Source organism: Athene cunicularia (assembly GCF_003259725.1).
Source record: "Athene cunicularia isolate RWA chromosome 13 unlocalized genomic scaffold, athCun1 chr13_part1, whole genome shotgun sequence".
NCBI classification, from domain to species: Eukaryota; Metazoa; Chordata; class Aves; order Strigiformes; family Strigidae; genus Athene; species Athene cunicularia.
The window spans coordinates 3,927,540-3,942,229 of record NW_020799117.1 but is presented as its reverse complement, the minus strand read 5'-3'; the positions used below and the strand labels follow the sequence as shown (position 1 = coordinate 3,942,229).

At 44.1% G+C, this 14,690-nt stretch overlaps 2 protein-coding genes across 7 annotated transcripts in view; both read right to left on the bottom strand.

Moving 5' to 3' along the window:
- Positions 1 to 1,053: 1,053 nt before the first annotated feature.
- On the bottom strand, positions 1,054 to 3,585 carry LOC113485145. The gene is made up of 5 exons (XM_026858085.1): positions 3,191 to 3,585; positions 3,061 to 3,105; positions 2,930 to 2,956; positions 2,113 to 2,241; positions 1,054 to 1,212 (listed from the first exon to the last, which is right to left on the bottom strand). The coding sequence occupies exons 1-5, from the start codon at positions 3,296 to 3,298 to the stop codon at positions 1,105 to 1,107; spliced, it is 417 nt and encodes a 138-aa protein (XP_026713886.1). The 5' UTR covers positions 3,299 to 3,585; the 3' UTR covers positions 1,054 to 1,104.
- Positions 3,586 to 3,732: 147 nt separating this feature from the next.
- SLC25A48 (solute carrier family 25 member 48) overlaps positions 3,733 to 14,690 on the bottom strand; it is a 22,657-nt gene continuing 11,699 nt past the window's right edge. For 3 of the 6 annotated variants that reach the window (XM_026858076.1, XM_026858084.1, XM_026858082.1), the window contains one exon: positions 11,185 to 13,082. In XM_026858076.1, the coding sequence (XP_026713877.1) occupies positions 12,867 to 13,082 (216 nt within the window). In that variant the 3' untranslated portion in view covers positions 11,185 to 12,866. Of the gene's footprint in view, positions 4,301 to 11,184; positions 13,083 to 13,653; positions 13,784 to 13,940; positions 14,035 to 14,690 lie in introns of those variants that run through there. The other 3 variants (XM_026858078.1, XM_026858079.1, XM_026858081.1) reach the window with 3 other exon arrangements.

Here is a 14,690-nt window from a genome sequence, read left to right as displayed (position 1 = left end):
AACCTTAATAATAATAGAGTTGATGAATGTTTCCATCATGTTTTTGATCCTAGAAACATGTTCATCCCATCAATATCACACTTGATGCTTAAAAAAGAAAGGAAATCAGATGCCTGTGTCTGTTCCTTGAAGTCTGAAAACTCCACCATGCTCCAGTGGAGGTGGTGGAGAAATGATGTCATTGGAGGTCGTTTAAGATCTTCTATCTCAAAGGCCAGCCCTGATACGGTGCCTCATCTCTTTTGTTCCTGTCTGAGGCACAAAGGAGATGAAATCTGACCTCTCACCTGTTCAGGAATTTCCCTTGTGTGAAGAGCTCTAAGAAGCCACTAGTAAGGCTGGAATAGGTGGCTGAGATAAGTGTCTCCCCTTATATGTGGTTTTTTGTTTTTGTTTTTGGTTTTGTTTTTGTTTTTCCCAGCAAAGCTCCTTTTTTGTCTCTTTTCTTTCTGTTGAGCTGAGTGGAGAGGTGATAGAGAAGCATATCCAAGCTCATGGCACTACAGAAAGGTGTTCTTCAAACCCACTGTTAAATACGTCCTGAGAAAGAAACAGCCGTCCACAACATGTTCCAAATACAGAAGCCCATTAAGAATTTGTAATTAACCCTAGGTATGGTCCTGCTTTTGTATGTTAAGATGTTAATGAGTTTTGGGGCAGGAAAATCTGCAGCCTTGCAAGAAAGAACCTAAGTGACTTACTCATAGTGTGTAGATATTATCAAAAAATGAATGTGATGCAGAAAGAAAACACAGAATTTCTGTTTGACTCTAAAATCCACAAATATTTCAGGTGCTATACAGTGGTCAGAATATGCATTTTGCTGTAGCATCTCATGTGAATGAAATTGTTGGAATGGAGCTTTGCACACCTACTGGTATGAAAACAGGATGTTCAACCCTTTCACCAAGTACAGAACATACAAAATAAAGACTCTTGAATACTTTTGATGCTCAGGTAAATTATAGTTTTATTGGTTTAGCAGTTGTTATTCCTACTTTTTATACTTCAGATGGATAATAAATACAATAAATAACTTTTCTGTTCCCCCTTCTTATCGAAGAGTTTTGGGGTTTTTTAAAGCTTTTTAATTTATGGGTTTTTTTAAGCTCTAAGTTTATTGATTGCTTGATAGGTTTTCAGGATTTTATTCAAAAATTCCGTCACATTTCCCTTGGTCTTGTATTGGCACTGCTTCCCACGTGCCAGGCTCTGTGAATGGAAGAAAGAACAAAGATGGGGTTGGCACGGGTTTTATAAAAAGAAACGATTTAGACAAAACAGTTAAAATACACATTCTTTGGAGCTAAGCAGAGATTGAAAAAACAATTCCTAAAGAACCATTCCTCGAGCAGTGAGTGTCAAAGTGTTTTTTTATGGTGACTAAGAAGGTGACAAGTGGACTGTCATATTGTTACAGCTGAAGTAGTTTAAACTAGGCTGTTCCAACATGGAAAACAGGGCAGGCAGAGCAGTTTGAGAAGCGGGGTAAGACTAGTGCAATGGGTCTGCTCGGTGTTGCAGTGCCATTCTAGGATGTTTCACTGCCTCAGCAAAGGCATTCAGGAGTCTTCCTGAGCATCATCTCAAGTCTGAAGATGCTGCAGGTCACAGCAGTATTTCATGCCCAGGCATCCTTGAAGAAACTGCAGCTTAAGTAGAATTAATGCTCCAGGAGAGAAGGATGCCTCTGCCTGCTTGTCCCCAGCCAGGAAGCTTCCGCACATCTACTCTCTGGTTTTATACCATTCCGATTGAGTGTAGAAACACATTTTGAGAAAGGACAATAGAAAAGCAATTTAAATAGAGCTGCTCTCCCAGAGATATGTGTTTAAAGGTCCTCATGCTAAAGGGGTTTGGAGAAGGGAAAGGGCACAGTGGGGCAGAACCCGTGTCCCTGCTCCCTCTGCCAGTTCTGACAGCTTTCCATTGCCTCACGCATGTGGCAGCTATCACATCTGGCTCCTGCAGAAACCGAGTATTTATAACACATTCAAAATTAATCAGACAGCTAAAAGCGTTTAAATTATATATATATATATATATATATATATATATATATATAAATCCTTTCTTTAGTGAAAGACAGATCAAAAGTAAGGAAAATCTTACTTTGCAGAGGTTTCTATCCAGTTGAGTCTGAAAGGTTAGATTAAGCCTTTCGATTACTGCGTTTGAAGATACGTTGTTCTTCAGCATGTGTTCAGTTCCTTCCACAAAGCACGCCAATTCGTGGCCAGGCTGTTAAACGAAGGAGGTGTTAGAAAAAGCTAGAGTTCATTTTGTGTTTATCTACAGAAAGAAGAAATAGGTATTCCTAAACGTGGCAGCATGTCACAGTTAAATGTAACATTTTGGATTCTATTGAAAACTGGTAAAAGAATTTGGGGGCAGGCTTGTAAAACACTCAATCATCATATATGCCATAAGAAACACCTGTCACACATCTCTCAGAAAACCTCAAACCGTAAAAATAACCTCTCTGAAATATACTTTCAGCTAATGCTGGATTTCACCATATCTGAGGAGGCTTACAAAAATGAAATAGTGTTTGATACAGCTAGAGCTAAGCAGCCGAGACCTGACATCTCCGGCCTGGGTTCACTCAGTATTTAGGTACCTAACCATAAAACAAGGTCTGGCAGAGATTTTCAAAGCAAGAACCTGTATCTTTTGATTTGTAAGGCAAGCCCACAGAGGACTTTTTTCTGACTCCGGGCTTGCTTCTGATTGCACTGATAATGGGAGGACTTCTGCTTCCCTCCCCATCACTATTCATCAAGATCAGTTTTGCTGCTGCTAATGTATTGCAATCTTCTTCATAACCGAAAGCAAAAGTTAGATAAGGAACAAAATGAACAAACTTAAACTCAGTTAATACCAAACTTCTTTAACACCTACAATAGCTTAAAAAAAAAAAAAAATTTACCTCAGCAATGGGAAGACATGAACATGACTGAAAATGAAAAGAGTGAGCATTAAAATGCAGCATTGTTAGCATTCAACACACAAGTACATTTCTGTTCAGTTTCATCATAGTCTCAAAATTGGTGTACTCACACTGACAGCTGTCTCCCTACATGGACAACTTACAGAACTTTCCCTCTGAAAGAATAACAAGTGAGAAATCAGTATTCATGATTTACAAGCATGCATTTTTACAGAATTAAAGTGCTAAACAGCCACTTACAAGCAGACGTTCTGTATGCCGGATAATTTCACGGACGCTGCAATTCTGTGCTTGCACAGAGAGCAGCAAACAAGAGAAGAGAATGTATGACAGCATGCTGGCATTCATGTACAACTCAGTCTGATGGGTGACAGAAGAATAGGAGGACACTCCTTTTAATTGAGTCTTCACAAAATTCCCATTCTAATATGGAAAAACCCAATTATAAAACTGATACCGGGTGCCCACTATTTTTTCCCACTAGCTTGGACAGCATTTTAGAGAAATCAAACGTGGAATTGAGTCACCTACTGCAGTGACTTTTCTTTGGTACTGCGGAAATTCACAACTGCTCCTCAGAAGTGATTAATTTGAACATTATGATATTACACCCCAACAGGAAACAATGGTTAAAAAATCTACGAAAGCATTTTTTTTTCAGATGTGGGGTTTGTCTCCTGTGCTTATGTAAATTATAGTTCCATGAAAGCAAAGAGACAATAATGTTCAGCATTGCCAAAATTCCTGAGAAAACACACCGACAGGCTGCAAAGTGGCTTCCCCTTGGATTCAGAGCAGGACCTTTCTCAAGGAAAGACAGTAAGGTTGCAGGGGTTTGGTGAGCAGACAGACAAACGGATGGAGTTGCCTGGAGAAGTTGTCATGCTGAATTACAGCTGCTGCATCCAGAGAGTGATCCCATAGTCCTTGACTTGTGATCTCACCTCTTCCCAGTGCAGGTGCAGGCTCAGATCGGGCCCTCCGGCTGCAAACACTGACTGCAATGTCACACCCTGTCCCCTTCTAAGCAGAAAAAAGAGGATGCAAAAGCAGTCCTAGGTGACCAAAATGGTATTGACTTGGAAATTCTCTCAGATGGAGTCTCCAAATTGGGTTGAATGTCTGCTAGAGCTTTCTCTGGCCACAGAGGTTTCCTTCTTTTCAAGTTGCACACCTTGGCAGAGCAAGTGGCATCCCCTCAGATTTCTTTTAGATCCCCAGTGTTGACTTTTAGGCTTCCCTCCTGTTACACCTCAAATCCTGTTATGCCTCCAAGATCTTCTCCAAAAGCTTGAGCCTTCTGCTGGTCAGCCTGGCTGAAGGATGAGTGCAATCCTGCTGGAAACTGCCCTGAAAAGAGAAAACATCAGGTTTCAATTTGCTGTTTTTTCTCTGGCATTTGCCTACCACCACAGGATTTATCTGGCCAGGTGCAGCTCCCCTGCCTGCCCGCACGCCAAGGGGAGCAGAGGAGGACCTGCCTGCTGCTCCTGCCCCTGCCTTTTTGCCTGCACACCGAGCACCAGCTCGGGGCTGGGGCGGATGCTCCCTGCTTTTTCTCTGAGGTTTGTCCCTGGTTGATTTAGTGTGAGGAGTGTACATCCCATTAGACAGATACAGCTTTGACGCAGGCCCCAGGGAACACCTAGAAAAAGCCAGAGATCCTCCCTTGGCAAGTTAAAGCTGGCAGCAGGCTACATTATGATCAACAGATGCACAAAAGCATGTTGTGGGGAGGGATGGTGTTCATGAGCCAGGCAGTGGCATCTTCCAAGGCTCCGGGCGGTTAGAGAAGGGCTAAAATCACTGATTTGTGATCAAGAGCCTGAGATTCCCTAAAAAGCAATAAAGAGACTTCCATGACAGGTAGGTCTCCCTTGAGGAAACAGCTTTGTGCTCAAGTAAAGCAATGGGTGTGCTACTCTCTGTTTCTTCAGCCAGCAAAGCCCCACAGCAAGAACTAGAACAATTGGTTCGAAGCATAAATTCCTGAAGGAAATAAATGATCTGTAACATCTATGGGAAGCTTGGTTTCTCCGATGCTTAAAAAAATTTATTTTGCATGGCTTTAAAGGGAAAGAATTCACAAGTGTCTTTGATTTAGCCAAGGTTGTGCAAGAAATATGGTAATGTGCCATGGGGACGTTTTCGTGACAGCCAGGAGTTTCTGCTGCTTCTTGTTTTTAAGAAAAATAGGTTCATTAGGAATCCCATTTTGCCCGATAGCTGCTACGCTATGACTTTGCAAGGATTTTACAGAATCTGATAACCTTAGCAGGGTCTCTGGGGCCTCTTCACCTAAGGAATGATGTCTCAATGCAGCTGCTGTGCTCTGTAGGCGAAAGCGATTGGTGGCATAAATTGTATGCAAGATGCATTAATTAGGACCTTTCCGTGCATGAGTTGTAATTATGTTCACTGGACAGTGAGCAGAGCAGGTAACTTCTTCCCAGGCCTATAGCCCGAAGGGACAAGATCTGTATTTTTGTTACTAGTTGAAAATCAGAATAGCAGAGCTTCCAGAGCTGCTCCCCGAGCCTGTGGTTCCTCCCCGCAGTCTCTATCTGCCAGGGGTGCCAGCGCTATCTCTACGTCTTTTAATTTCTATTTGATTGCTTAATGAGATCTGTCTAATGTTGTTGTTGCTCCAGGGCAAGTAGGTCACTGGAGAAGCTCTATTCAGTTTACAGTGAATCAGATATCACCAGAAATCAAACTGTCAGAGAAAGAACTTTCCATGTATAGGTTAGAGCAGCAGTGGATCGGGCACAGAAGTGAGTGGCACCAGTTATGGCTTCTCTTTGGAGAGGTTAGGCTCTATTTTGGCATTTAGAGGCTGATCCAGAGACCATGGAAAATAATATTTGCTGCCATCCCAGCAAAAAGACCAGCTTTTTTATATAATCTTTAAATATTTAGTTTTAATATTTTAAAAGTCTTAATTTTGATGACGAGCTGCAGCAAGATATTTTCACAGGTACGTTGTCATTTGTGTGTTAAATGCAATCAGCAGTTTATTTTTTGTCCTCATGTCTAGGTATCTGATCTCCCTTTGTTTCTTTCCCTTTAAGCAACACAGGCCAAAATGTAGAAAGGACATAGAGGTTCTTCAACCATCACTCAAAAAAATAAATTCAGTAGCAGCCAAATGGCAGTAGGTAGGAAGGCAACTGTGTGAGTTCACTTCCCTCTGAGGTCACAAACCCTCAAGCATCATAAGGCCAACTGTCAAAGTGGAGAGCCACCAATGCTAAGTCTGGTCTTTCTGAGTTTTTTTTTTTGTTCCCTTTAAAGATTTCTGGCTGGAAAAATCAGACACAAGACAGAGAACTGAAACCCAGGATTTTTAATACAGGTCGCCAAGCTGAAAGGTAGTGGCTGCATGAACCCATAGAAACATCCCCTACATTGCCATTGGGAAACCTGAGTGGGGAAACTGCCTGTGGTCGGCCTGGGCATGGACCATACTTCAGCGGATCGTATGTCCCCGCTCTTCCTATCACTTCCTACACGCTAAAGGGTGCAGTGGATGAGCAGAGGACAGAAGGAGGCAGAGCGCTCCATCAGCCAGGGGTACTGCCAACACCCGGGCAGCACATCCCGTGGGTGTGCCGGGTTCAACATCACAACTTTCAAGTGACAGAATTGTAAGATTCCAGCCCAGAACAGGTATTTAGAAAAGGCGAACACAAAAAACCTCTCCCAGTATATTTCTGTAGTCTCCTACAGGCGGTTCCCTCTGGCTCCTCTGGAAATCCTCATCTAATATCCTGTACATTTTTGGTTTATGTGTAAATACTCTGGGATGTATTCTCTTCTAATGCACCTATTCTGATGATAGCTTGACTGAAAATGCTTCACAAACATCCAATTTCCACATCAGTATTTTAACCCAGTTAGCATAAACCTCCAGATCTTCTGAGTTCTCATGAGAGAATCTGCATTCTCATTGAGAGAATTTGCATCTCATTGTAGTGTTTCCAAGAAACTTTGTACGGTTTGGGGGTTTTTTAATGTAGGAAGAAAGACTCCCTGTAGAAGAGAAACACCAAGATAACATATCAGCTTGTTTTACATGTGCTGTATAGATCAAGGGCTTGCAAAACCACAAATGAAGAGATGCTATTGGTAGTTTAATTTTCCAGAGATAAGGTGGCTTGGAGTATTTTTTTTTTCCCTTTCTTTTAGATAAAGATGACATACGCTAGTGTAAAATAAAGGAAAATAGGGTCATTCTCATTCCTTCACGGAAGGGTAGACCACTGCATAGTAATAGCGAGATTGCCTATGACAGAAAGCTGTAAAATCCAGATGAACAGAGGGAACGTTTCACGTGACAGCTTGAAGAGGGCAACGGCACCTCCTAACAGCTGCGTGCTCTGCTCTGTCCTAGCAGATGGACCACGGGATGTCCTCAGGACTTGTGTCAGCTCCTCTACGTAATGGAGCTCCTACTACTTTCTGAAGAGTTTTAATTTAATTTAAACTAGCCAACTAGTGGTGCTCAGGAGCTGTGAGATGGGGGAGCACGTCTGAGAGGGACCTTCAGAGCTGCAAGTCATCCTTGTTTCAGGCAACAGTACAGTCACCAGAGCTTTCCTGGGTTTTCTAGCAGGGGAGCCAAGCTTTCCGTGTTGCAATGGTATTTAGCAAGAGCTGCGGCATCTAAAATCAAAAAGCCCTGACAGCAACATGCCAGCCGTGCAAGTGCGTCTTAGTACCAACAGTCCCCAGAGTAAGCAGAAGAAAATGGGAATTGTCCACAAAGGTCACCAGTTGTCTTGTATGTTAAGGTTTTCCTGATGCCATTGCTTTCACTTCAACATCCTCTTCTGTGAGCCTGACCGCTTGCACACAAGGAAAGAGACACGTTACAGAGCTCTCAGATCGTAAGTCCACTCACCCTGCCTTGCTTATCCCACTGTGAGGTTTCCCTCGCAGCACAGCACACAGAGGAAGGTTGGACATGCAGGACAGACAGACGGCGCAAGACATTCACTCCGTGGCTGCGTTAGCGCCCTCCACCAGCCAGACCCGCACTGCAGCTTGTTTTCCATGCTGTAAGCATTGAAAAACCACCTGCAGTCTGCTTGATTGGAAGATGGTAATCACAATTTAATAACAAAATAAGCACGGATATTGGTTCACACCTAGTTGCATGAGTAAGAATGGTTGGCCCTCTTCCATAAGAGTTGGCAGGATTTTCTACGCGATGTGTAAAGTAGGCTACGCTCTTGCTAAAATGTTATGAGACATGGGGAATAGACCCTGAGCCGATCCAATCTGTGAAGATGAACAACGTAAGTCCTGGTGCTTTTACATCAGGCGAAGCCACGTAGGTGCCAGTGCTGAAGCACCGGGTGTTGGCAGCAGGGCAGTCTCAAGCCTGTGCTTCCCCAGCTGCAAGGTTCTTCTTTCTCCAGATATTTCTCCTTGTGACCCAAGGTTATCCATTGCTTCCTCCATCACTCAAGAAAGCCTTCCTATTCTTTGCAGAGATTTGGTGTTCTACAGTCCAGCAGCCATAGTATTTCACCTATACTAAGAAAGGATTTCTTGATATATCCAGCATTTTATATCTTACAGTGAAACCTCGTATGCGACCTCTGATACCCCCTTGAAAAGATCCTTTCCTTCTGCTGCATGTATGGCTCTTAACAGGTCGGTGGTTCCACTAGTGTCTGATTCTGGAGCTGTCACAGGATCTACAGTTTATGAAAACTGCTTTGAAAAGCACTAACTACTTAAATTTCCCCTCACTACACAGCTTAATTCCTTAGATTTGGAAGGAAACTTTACACGCTACTTAACTAAGTTGGCAGTGATCTGTCTATGAATCATTATAAGAGCATATGTAGGAAGAAGATGGCTTCAAAGGAAGCTATTCTTGTGCAGTTTATATTCAATTTAGCAGCTCAAACTTCTTCCCACTTGTCTCCTTGGATCTCACCATTTCTTCCGACTCCACCTTTTTCTTCACAGGTACAAGACAGGCATTGGCCTTCTTGGCGTACATGAATGCAATGTCTAGGAGAGAAATCTCTACCAGAATAAAACAGTGAGCTTTAGATAAACCAGTAAGATAATATCTTAATGTCTGCAAGGGCATCACCTACTCCTCTGTCTTAAGAGTACAACAGAAAAAGAGAAACCGAGATGGGTGATCTCACCTTCCCCAAGACGTGGACACACCAGGCAGGGATTCCCAAGGCGTGAGAAAATGTCAGCCTGGCCCGGAGCCATCACGGGCAGGGCGTCAGCAGGCACTCAGGCTGCTGGGAGTGAGCTCCTGCACAGGATGGCAGCTGCACCCTGCCTGGGAGAAGGACTCGGGGACATTATGGGTGCCCAGCAGCAGCGGGGATGCAGAAGCAGGGCGGTGAGGTAGCCCTCTCCTTGCCTCCTGGCCAGAGGGCACTCCCAGCCTGCTCCCACCTCACACCCCATGGGCATCACAAAGCTTCTCCCAGCATCAAAGACCTTCCTCCAGGTCAGGGCTGTTTTCCAGAAAATTAGCTTTTCACTGGGAAATTGATTCCCTTTTTTTTTTTTTTTTTTTTTCCAAATGGGGAAATAAGCTACTGTTATCTTTTTTTCCTTCCATAGCACTACACTGTGTATAAACAGGGAAAAACAGCTGCACAGCCTCATTAAGTAATATGGGGTGTTGTAAGAGCTGGAACACCACCAGCAACATGAGAATCAAGCAATTACAGACTTACTTGAGGCATGACAGGTCTGATCTATGCTTTCATATTCCAGGCAAGAAAAACATAGAAGTAGGTATCCCTGGTCCTTCTGGTCTCCCTTTGCATTTGTTACCAATTTCAGGATTTCCTGCATTTATCTTAGAAATGTGGGGCTCTGGGGGCATCTGTGAAGAAGCTATCAAGCAGATGGCTTCTTCCACTCCGGTGTGCATGGTGCTGGGGAATGTGCCACTGATGGCAGGTCACTACGGCCACAGCACCAACAGAGGAGCAGGTCTGTATCCTGAGTTCTGTTGACACGAAGGATTTTTCTTTTTTGTAATTCAGGGACAAAATCACCAACATGTGCAATCAGTGCCCTATACAAGGGATTTGAATCAGCTGTATTTTTGAATCAAGCTGTTTGCCTGCCAGGCAAGGCACTGTTTTAAACTCCCATCACCAGGTCCCCAAAGAGGATCCCTTAGAGATCTTACACTTCTGTCAATGATGAGTGATACTGATAGTATCTCTGAAAATTGATGCATTCGATGTATCATAAAGAAAATCATTCAGAAGACATAGACCTGTCAAGTCTCTGTGTGCATAAATTGTAATTGCCATCCCTCATCTCTAAGACATGGGGCTGACCCCTGCAGCATCACCCAACCCCACCACTGGGCCTCGTTCCTTGGTGATGCAGCCACTTGCTCACTACTTCAAAAGCAAGACTAAATTATTTATCGGGCTCCGCATGCAGGGATCCACTGTGATCAATCACAGCAATGAGTACAACCATAACACAAAGTGCTGTGCCCCAAAACCTGCGTGACTCAACCCTGCTGTGCCCGACCCAGCATCAGCCCGACCTGCACAGCGGCCAGGGCTGCTGTCACCCTCGAAACCCTCGTGCTCCAGCCCAGCGTTGCTTTGCCTCGCTCGTGGTTTGTCCAGGAATGCTGACGGGGTGATACACTGATGAGCCAGCGCATCCAGGGCTTGCCTCCCCCTCTGCCAGGCAGGGGCACCCCAAAATCCCCTGCACTCTGCCCAGCGTGGGGCTGCTGTTGGGAAGGGAGCGTGTGCTGGTCTGGCAGCAAACCTGGACTCGGTGTTGAATGGAGCAAGACAGACAGAAATTGTCTGGCAGCTCCAGCGAGCGGCACATGGCCATGCACTGCCACGGACAAGGATGCCATCATGTGGCCAAAGCTTTTCATTCACTTCCCACTTTTCATGTTTTATATTAAAAACTTCCTGTACCTCTGCTCCCTTGCTACACCAGGTAGTCCACAGCTCTCCCCGACAGCTCCTTCTGGCAGGTGGGTGTTACACAAGAGTTTTATGCAAGTAAATCCTGGGCATCCATCTCAAAACTGGTTTAACTGGATGAAGAACATCAGAAAAAAAAAAAAAAATCACCACAAAACTCCTACATGGATCTCAGGGCTTTATGCCCCGGGGAGCACTAAACAGACCAAACCTGGGCACTGTGAGGGCAGGATCATTCAGATACACAGCTTGTTGCAAACCTTATCAGTTTAATTAATTCATGGTGCATTTTACATAATGCAGGCAGATAAGCAACATCATTTATTTGCACTGAAAAATGAGTCTCCCCCAGTATTATCCCTGGAGACATATGATATTATGCATCTAAAGAACATGTTTGACATATGTGTATTAAAACAGGCAACATGGAAAGGATGAATCCTTAAATGCAGCCAGCAACAAATACTTGTGTGAAGGCTCATCAATTTTAGCCATACTGTTTATCAAAAACGGTTCCCTGTGTTCTTTCCAAGCTCAAAGGCACTGTGAGCCTCCTCACCTGCAAGTCCTGAGATGAAGTAACACCAGCTGTTTCTCCCACTTTCTAAGGCCAGTTCTGGGGGAAGCCACACTTCTGTTCTCAACTTGGGCCCCAGTGAAGAGGAGCCCAAGGTTGGGGACCCCGTTTCTGAGTGCTGCTCCAGACCCAAGTTTTTAGGCACTTTCTACTGAGGTCTTCAAGTTTTATCGCCAATTCCTCCATTCATTCAGGGAAGAAGACACAAGAGTTTCTCTTTCCTTCTCCTTTTATGGAGGAAGGCTGCACAGCTGCTCCTGGTTGCCTTCAGAAACTTCTTTTAAGGCCATCTGCTAAAACTGCTGTTGCTGGGCTTTTTTTTTTTTTTTTTTTCTCTCCAGGTGAAGATGGGGGTAACCACACGTTTCCCCGAGGACAGTGTTGTCCCAGACTGTCCCCCATGTCACATGGGCTGTTATCTCTCAGCATCTCCTGAGGGTGCCACCAGAGTCCTCTTGTCCCAGCAGAGCTGGTTCTTCTTGGGTTTTGGCATCAGAAGCTCCACGCTTAGAAAATAAAGCGTGGAGATACTTAACAGCATAAACAAATAATCACGATGTAAAAGATCTTGGAATAATTGAAAGGCTGAGGTAGAGCAAAGAGAGACCTGGGTCTGCCCCACTTGTCTCAGTGGGACTGCAGCAAAGAGCTGGGGGTCTGAAGCTGGCTTGTGTAGTTTAGAGAATATTTTGGGTTAAACTCTGCATCCCTTAAAGAGACATCCTTTGGTGATGGTCTCTCAAGGCTGCAAAGTGATGTCTGCAGGATTTGGCAGTTGGCAAGCCAGGGAGATCAGAAGGTCTAACGAGACACCGCTAGCAGGTCCCTGGAGGGCTACACAAGGTGAGTAGGCAGCCATCTATATGCAGTGCAGACTTGCTTTATTGTTTTTTGAAGAAAAAGAGCAGTTTAGTCTCTGAATTTAACATTCCCTTCTTTCCCAATTTAACTTATAACTCGGATAACAAACTGAAGTTGTTGAAGCCCTTCGCATTTTTTTTTTTTTTTCATGATACCATGATAAATTGTGGCGAACAGGAGAGTTCTGTGATGTAAAACACGAGTATCTGTTTGTACGGGTGGAGTCATCTATGTCTTTGATCCTGAGAGCAAGCTAGGATTTTGTGGGTGTCCCGACCTTTCTACACGAAAAGCACCTGCACACCCACCACACCTCCTCCTTTCCTTGCTCACAAAAAAGAGGAGCATTATACGCAGCGTTGTACAAAAGACACTCCCTTGGCTGATGTCGGATGGGCTGCGTTTGGGTATGATCTCACCCGTGTGGGTGAGGGAAGTAAGTTGTTCTCTCGGCTCAATAGGAAAAACGTCATCGGTGAAAAAGCCCAACACTGCCATGGGAATTATTAAGGTGCTCTTAGACAACAGAGATTTGATAAGAAAATGGTCTTTGGATTTGATTGAGCTGGTGCAGTTTTTTGAGTCCTCCAGGGACTAAGTCCATGGCAGAAGAGAAAGCAGATGCTGTGGGTGCAGGACTGGAGTCTTCGGTCAGAGCAGCTGAGCCCTCACCAACACCACACTGCTGATTCGGCTCAGGAGAGTAGGAGACTTTCGGGTCTTCCTGGCAACGCTTTTGAAATAAGAAGGAAGGAGGTTTATGAAGTACTGCAGAAAACAGCAAAGACTGCCAAGAATATTCTTGAGTATTTAACTGCTAAAAAAGTCTCTTTAATCAGGTATTTTTAATGCTGCTCCTTTATGCAACCCTAGGTTTATGAGTGAAAGAGTACAACTGTGAGTTGATAGTCAAGACACTTTGGAAGGGTTTAATTTCAGGTCTTTGTGGATGGATCAAGGGAGGAAAGGATACTGTGCAGGGATTTTAGTGAGAATGGTGTTTCAAAACTTATAAAATGTTAGAGAATACTCTCGGTTTTTCTTTTCTGATTCATACTAATCAAAACAATCGCAACAGATTGCAGTGAAATTCCAGGAGATCTGGAATAAAACCAAAATCCATCAGCACATCTATTTTCTGCTCCAAATCCCACAGACCCAAATTTGGAAAGTGTTTGACTATTCAGATGCAGGTACCCCTGTAAGTTATCTGACTTTCAGAAGATCTATACCATTGCAACTCCATTTGATTCAAAGATTAATTCTCAAATTTTAATAAAGCTAAAGGGTCTTTATGAGCTGACCTGGAAGTTAAGGATTGGTCTCAGTTTGGTCTCTTTTCATTGCTTTGAGGGAAAGTTCATAGCCAAGAAACATGGCTGAACTCACTGGGAATCCTCGCACTGCATTGACCGTGATGCCCCTAAAAAAGACCTGTTGGGGATGGAGAAAGGTTAGAGCATAGGAATATACTGGCTATTAGAAGAAGAAGAAGAAAACATTGAATGAAGTCATGGTGGGATTCTGAAGGACCAGATCTTGGTTTGGTCAGAAGATACCCTCTCACTGCTGGTCTTTGCTGAAGTCCGTGCTGGAGAACGGAAACGCAATGGCACAAATCACTGGTTTGGTATCACTGTGCTCCATGCTCCTTGTGAACCCCCATCTGTGTCTGTCAGCAAGAGCTGCAAGAGGTAATGGGTAAAAAAATGGTCTCGTGGCACTGGTGTAGAGCAGAAAGCAAGAAACCTAAAATGTCTTCCAGTGTTGCCCTACCTAGCTATGGTCCCTCCTTCCCTTTGCAGACAGAAATTTATAGGGGTTGTGCAGACCCCAGGGTACAACTGGCTGTTGCTTTCATACAGCAAATTCTCTGACTCCTCAGGGTGGGTCTATGGGTGCAGAAGACATTTGGGAAGCAGAGAGGGAGCAGCGTGGCTGCGAGCCACCCCAGCCGATGTGGGCACTGTGCCATGTGGACTGTTTTGCAGGTTTCACCTTTGAGCACAGACAGAATTTCTCAATCAATGGAAAACTAGAGTTCCTCTGTACCATGCTGAGAACTAGGTCTCACCACCAGCTTTGGGGAAAAAAATATTTCATAAGAATATATTCACATGTGGGTTCCTAAGTTCAAACTTTGGTGCCCTTATGTATCCCAGTGTTTTCTTTCATTAAGATAATAAATATCCACAGCCAGGCTTCCTCATTTTGCTCAATATATACTTTTTGAAAAGATGCTGGCACTTAGAAGAGTGAAAGACCTTGTGGCTTTTAAGTGCTTGACCAGTAGAGTGCTTTCTGCTTCTCGCTTCTGGCGTTGCCTTGTCTCCCTTTGACC

What these genes read in the sequence shown, in the direction of transcription:
- LOC113485145 (XM_026858085.1), bottom strand. Translation starts at nt 3,298, where the DNA reads ATGAATGCCAGCATGCTGTCATACATTCTCTTCTCTTGTTTGCTGCTC. An exon ending in GGCATACAGAACGTCTGCTT is followed by an intron (nt 3,106 to 3,190) that starts GTAAGTGGCTGT and finishes TTATTCTTTCAG; the next exon opens with AGGGAAAGTTCTGTAAGTTG. An exon ending in GTAGGGAGACAGCTGTCAGT is followed by an intron (nt 2,957 to 3,060) that starts GTGAGTACACCA and finishes TTTCATTTTCAG; the next exon opens with TCATGTTCATGTCTTCCCAT.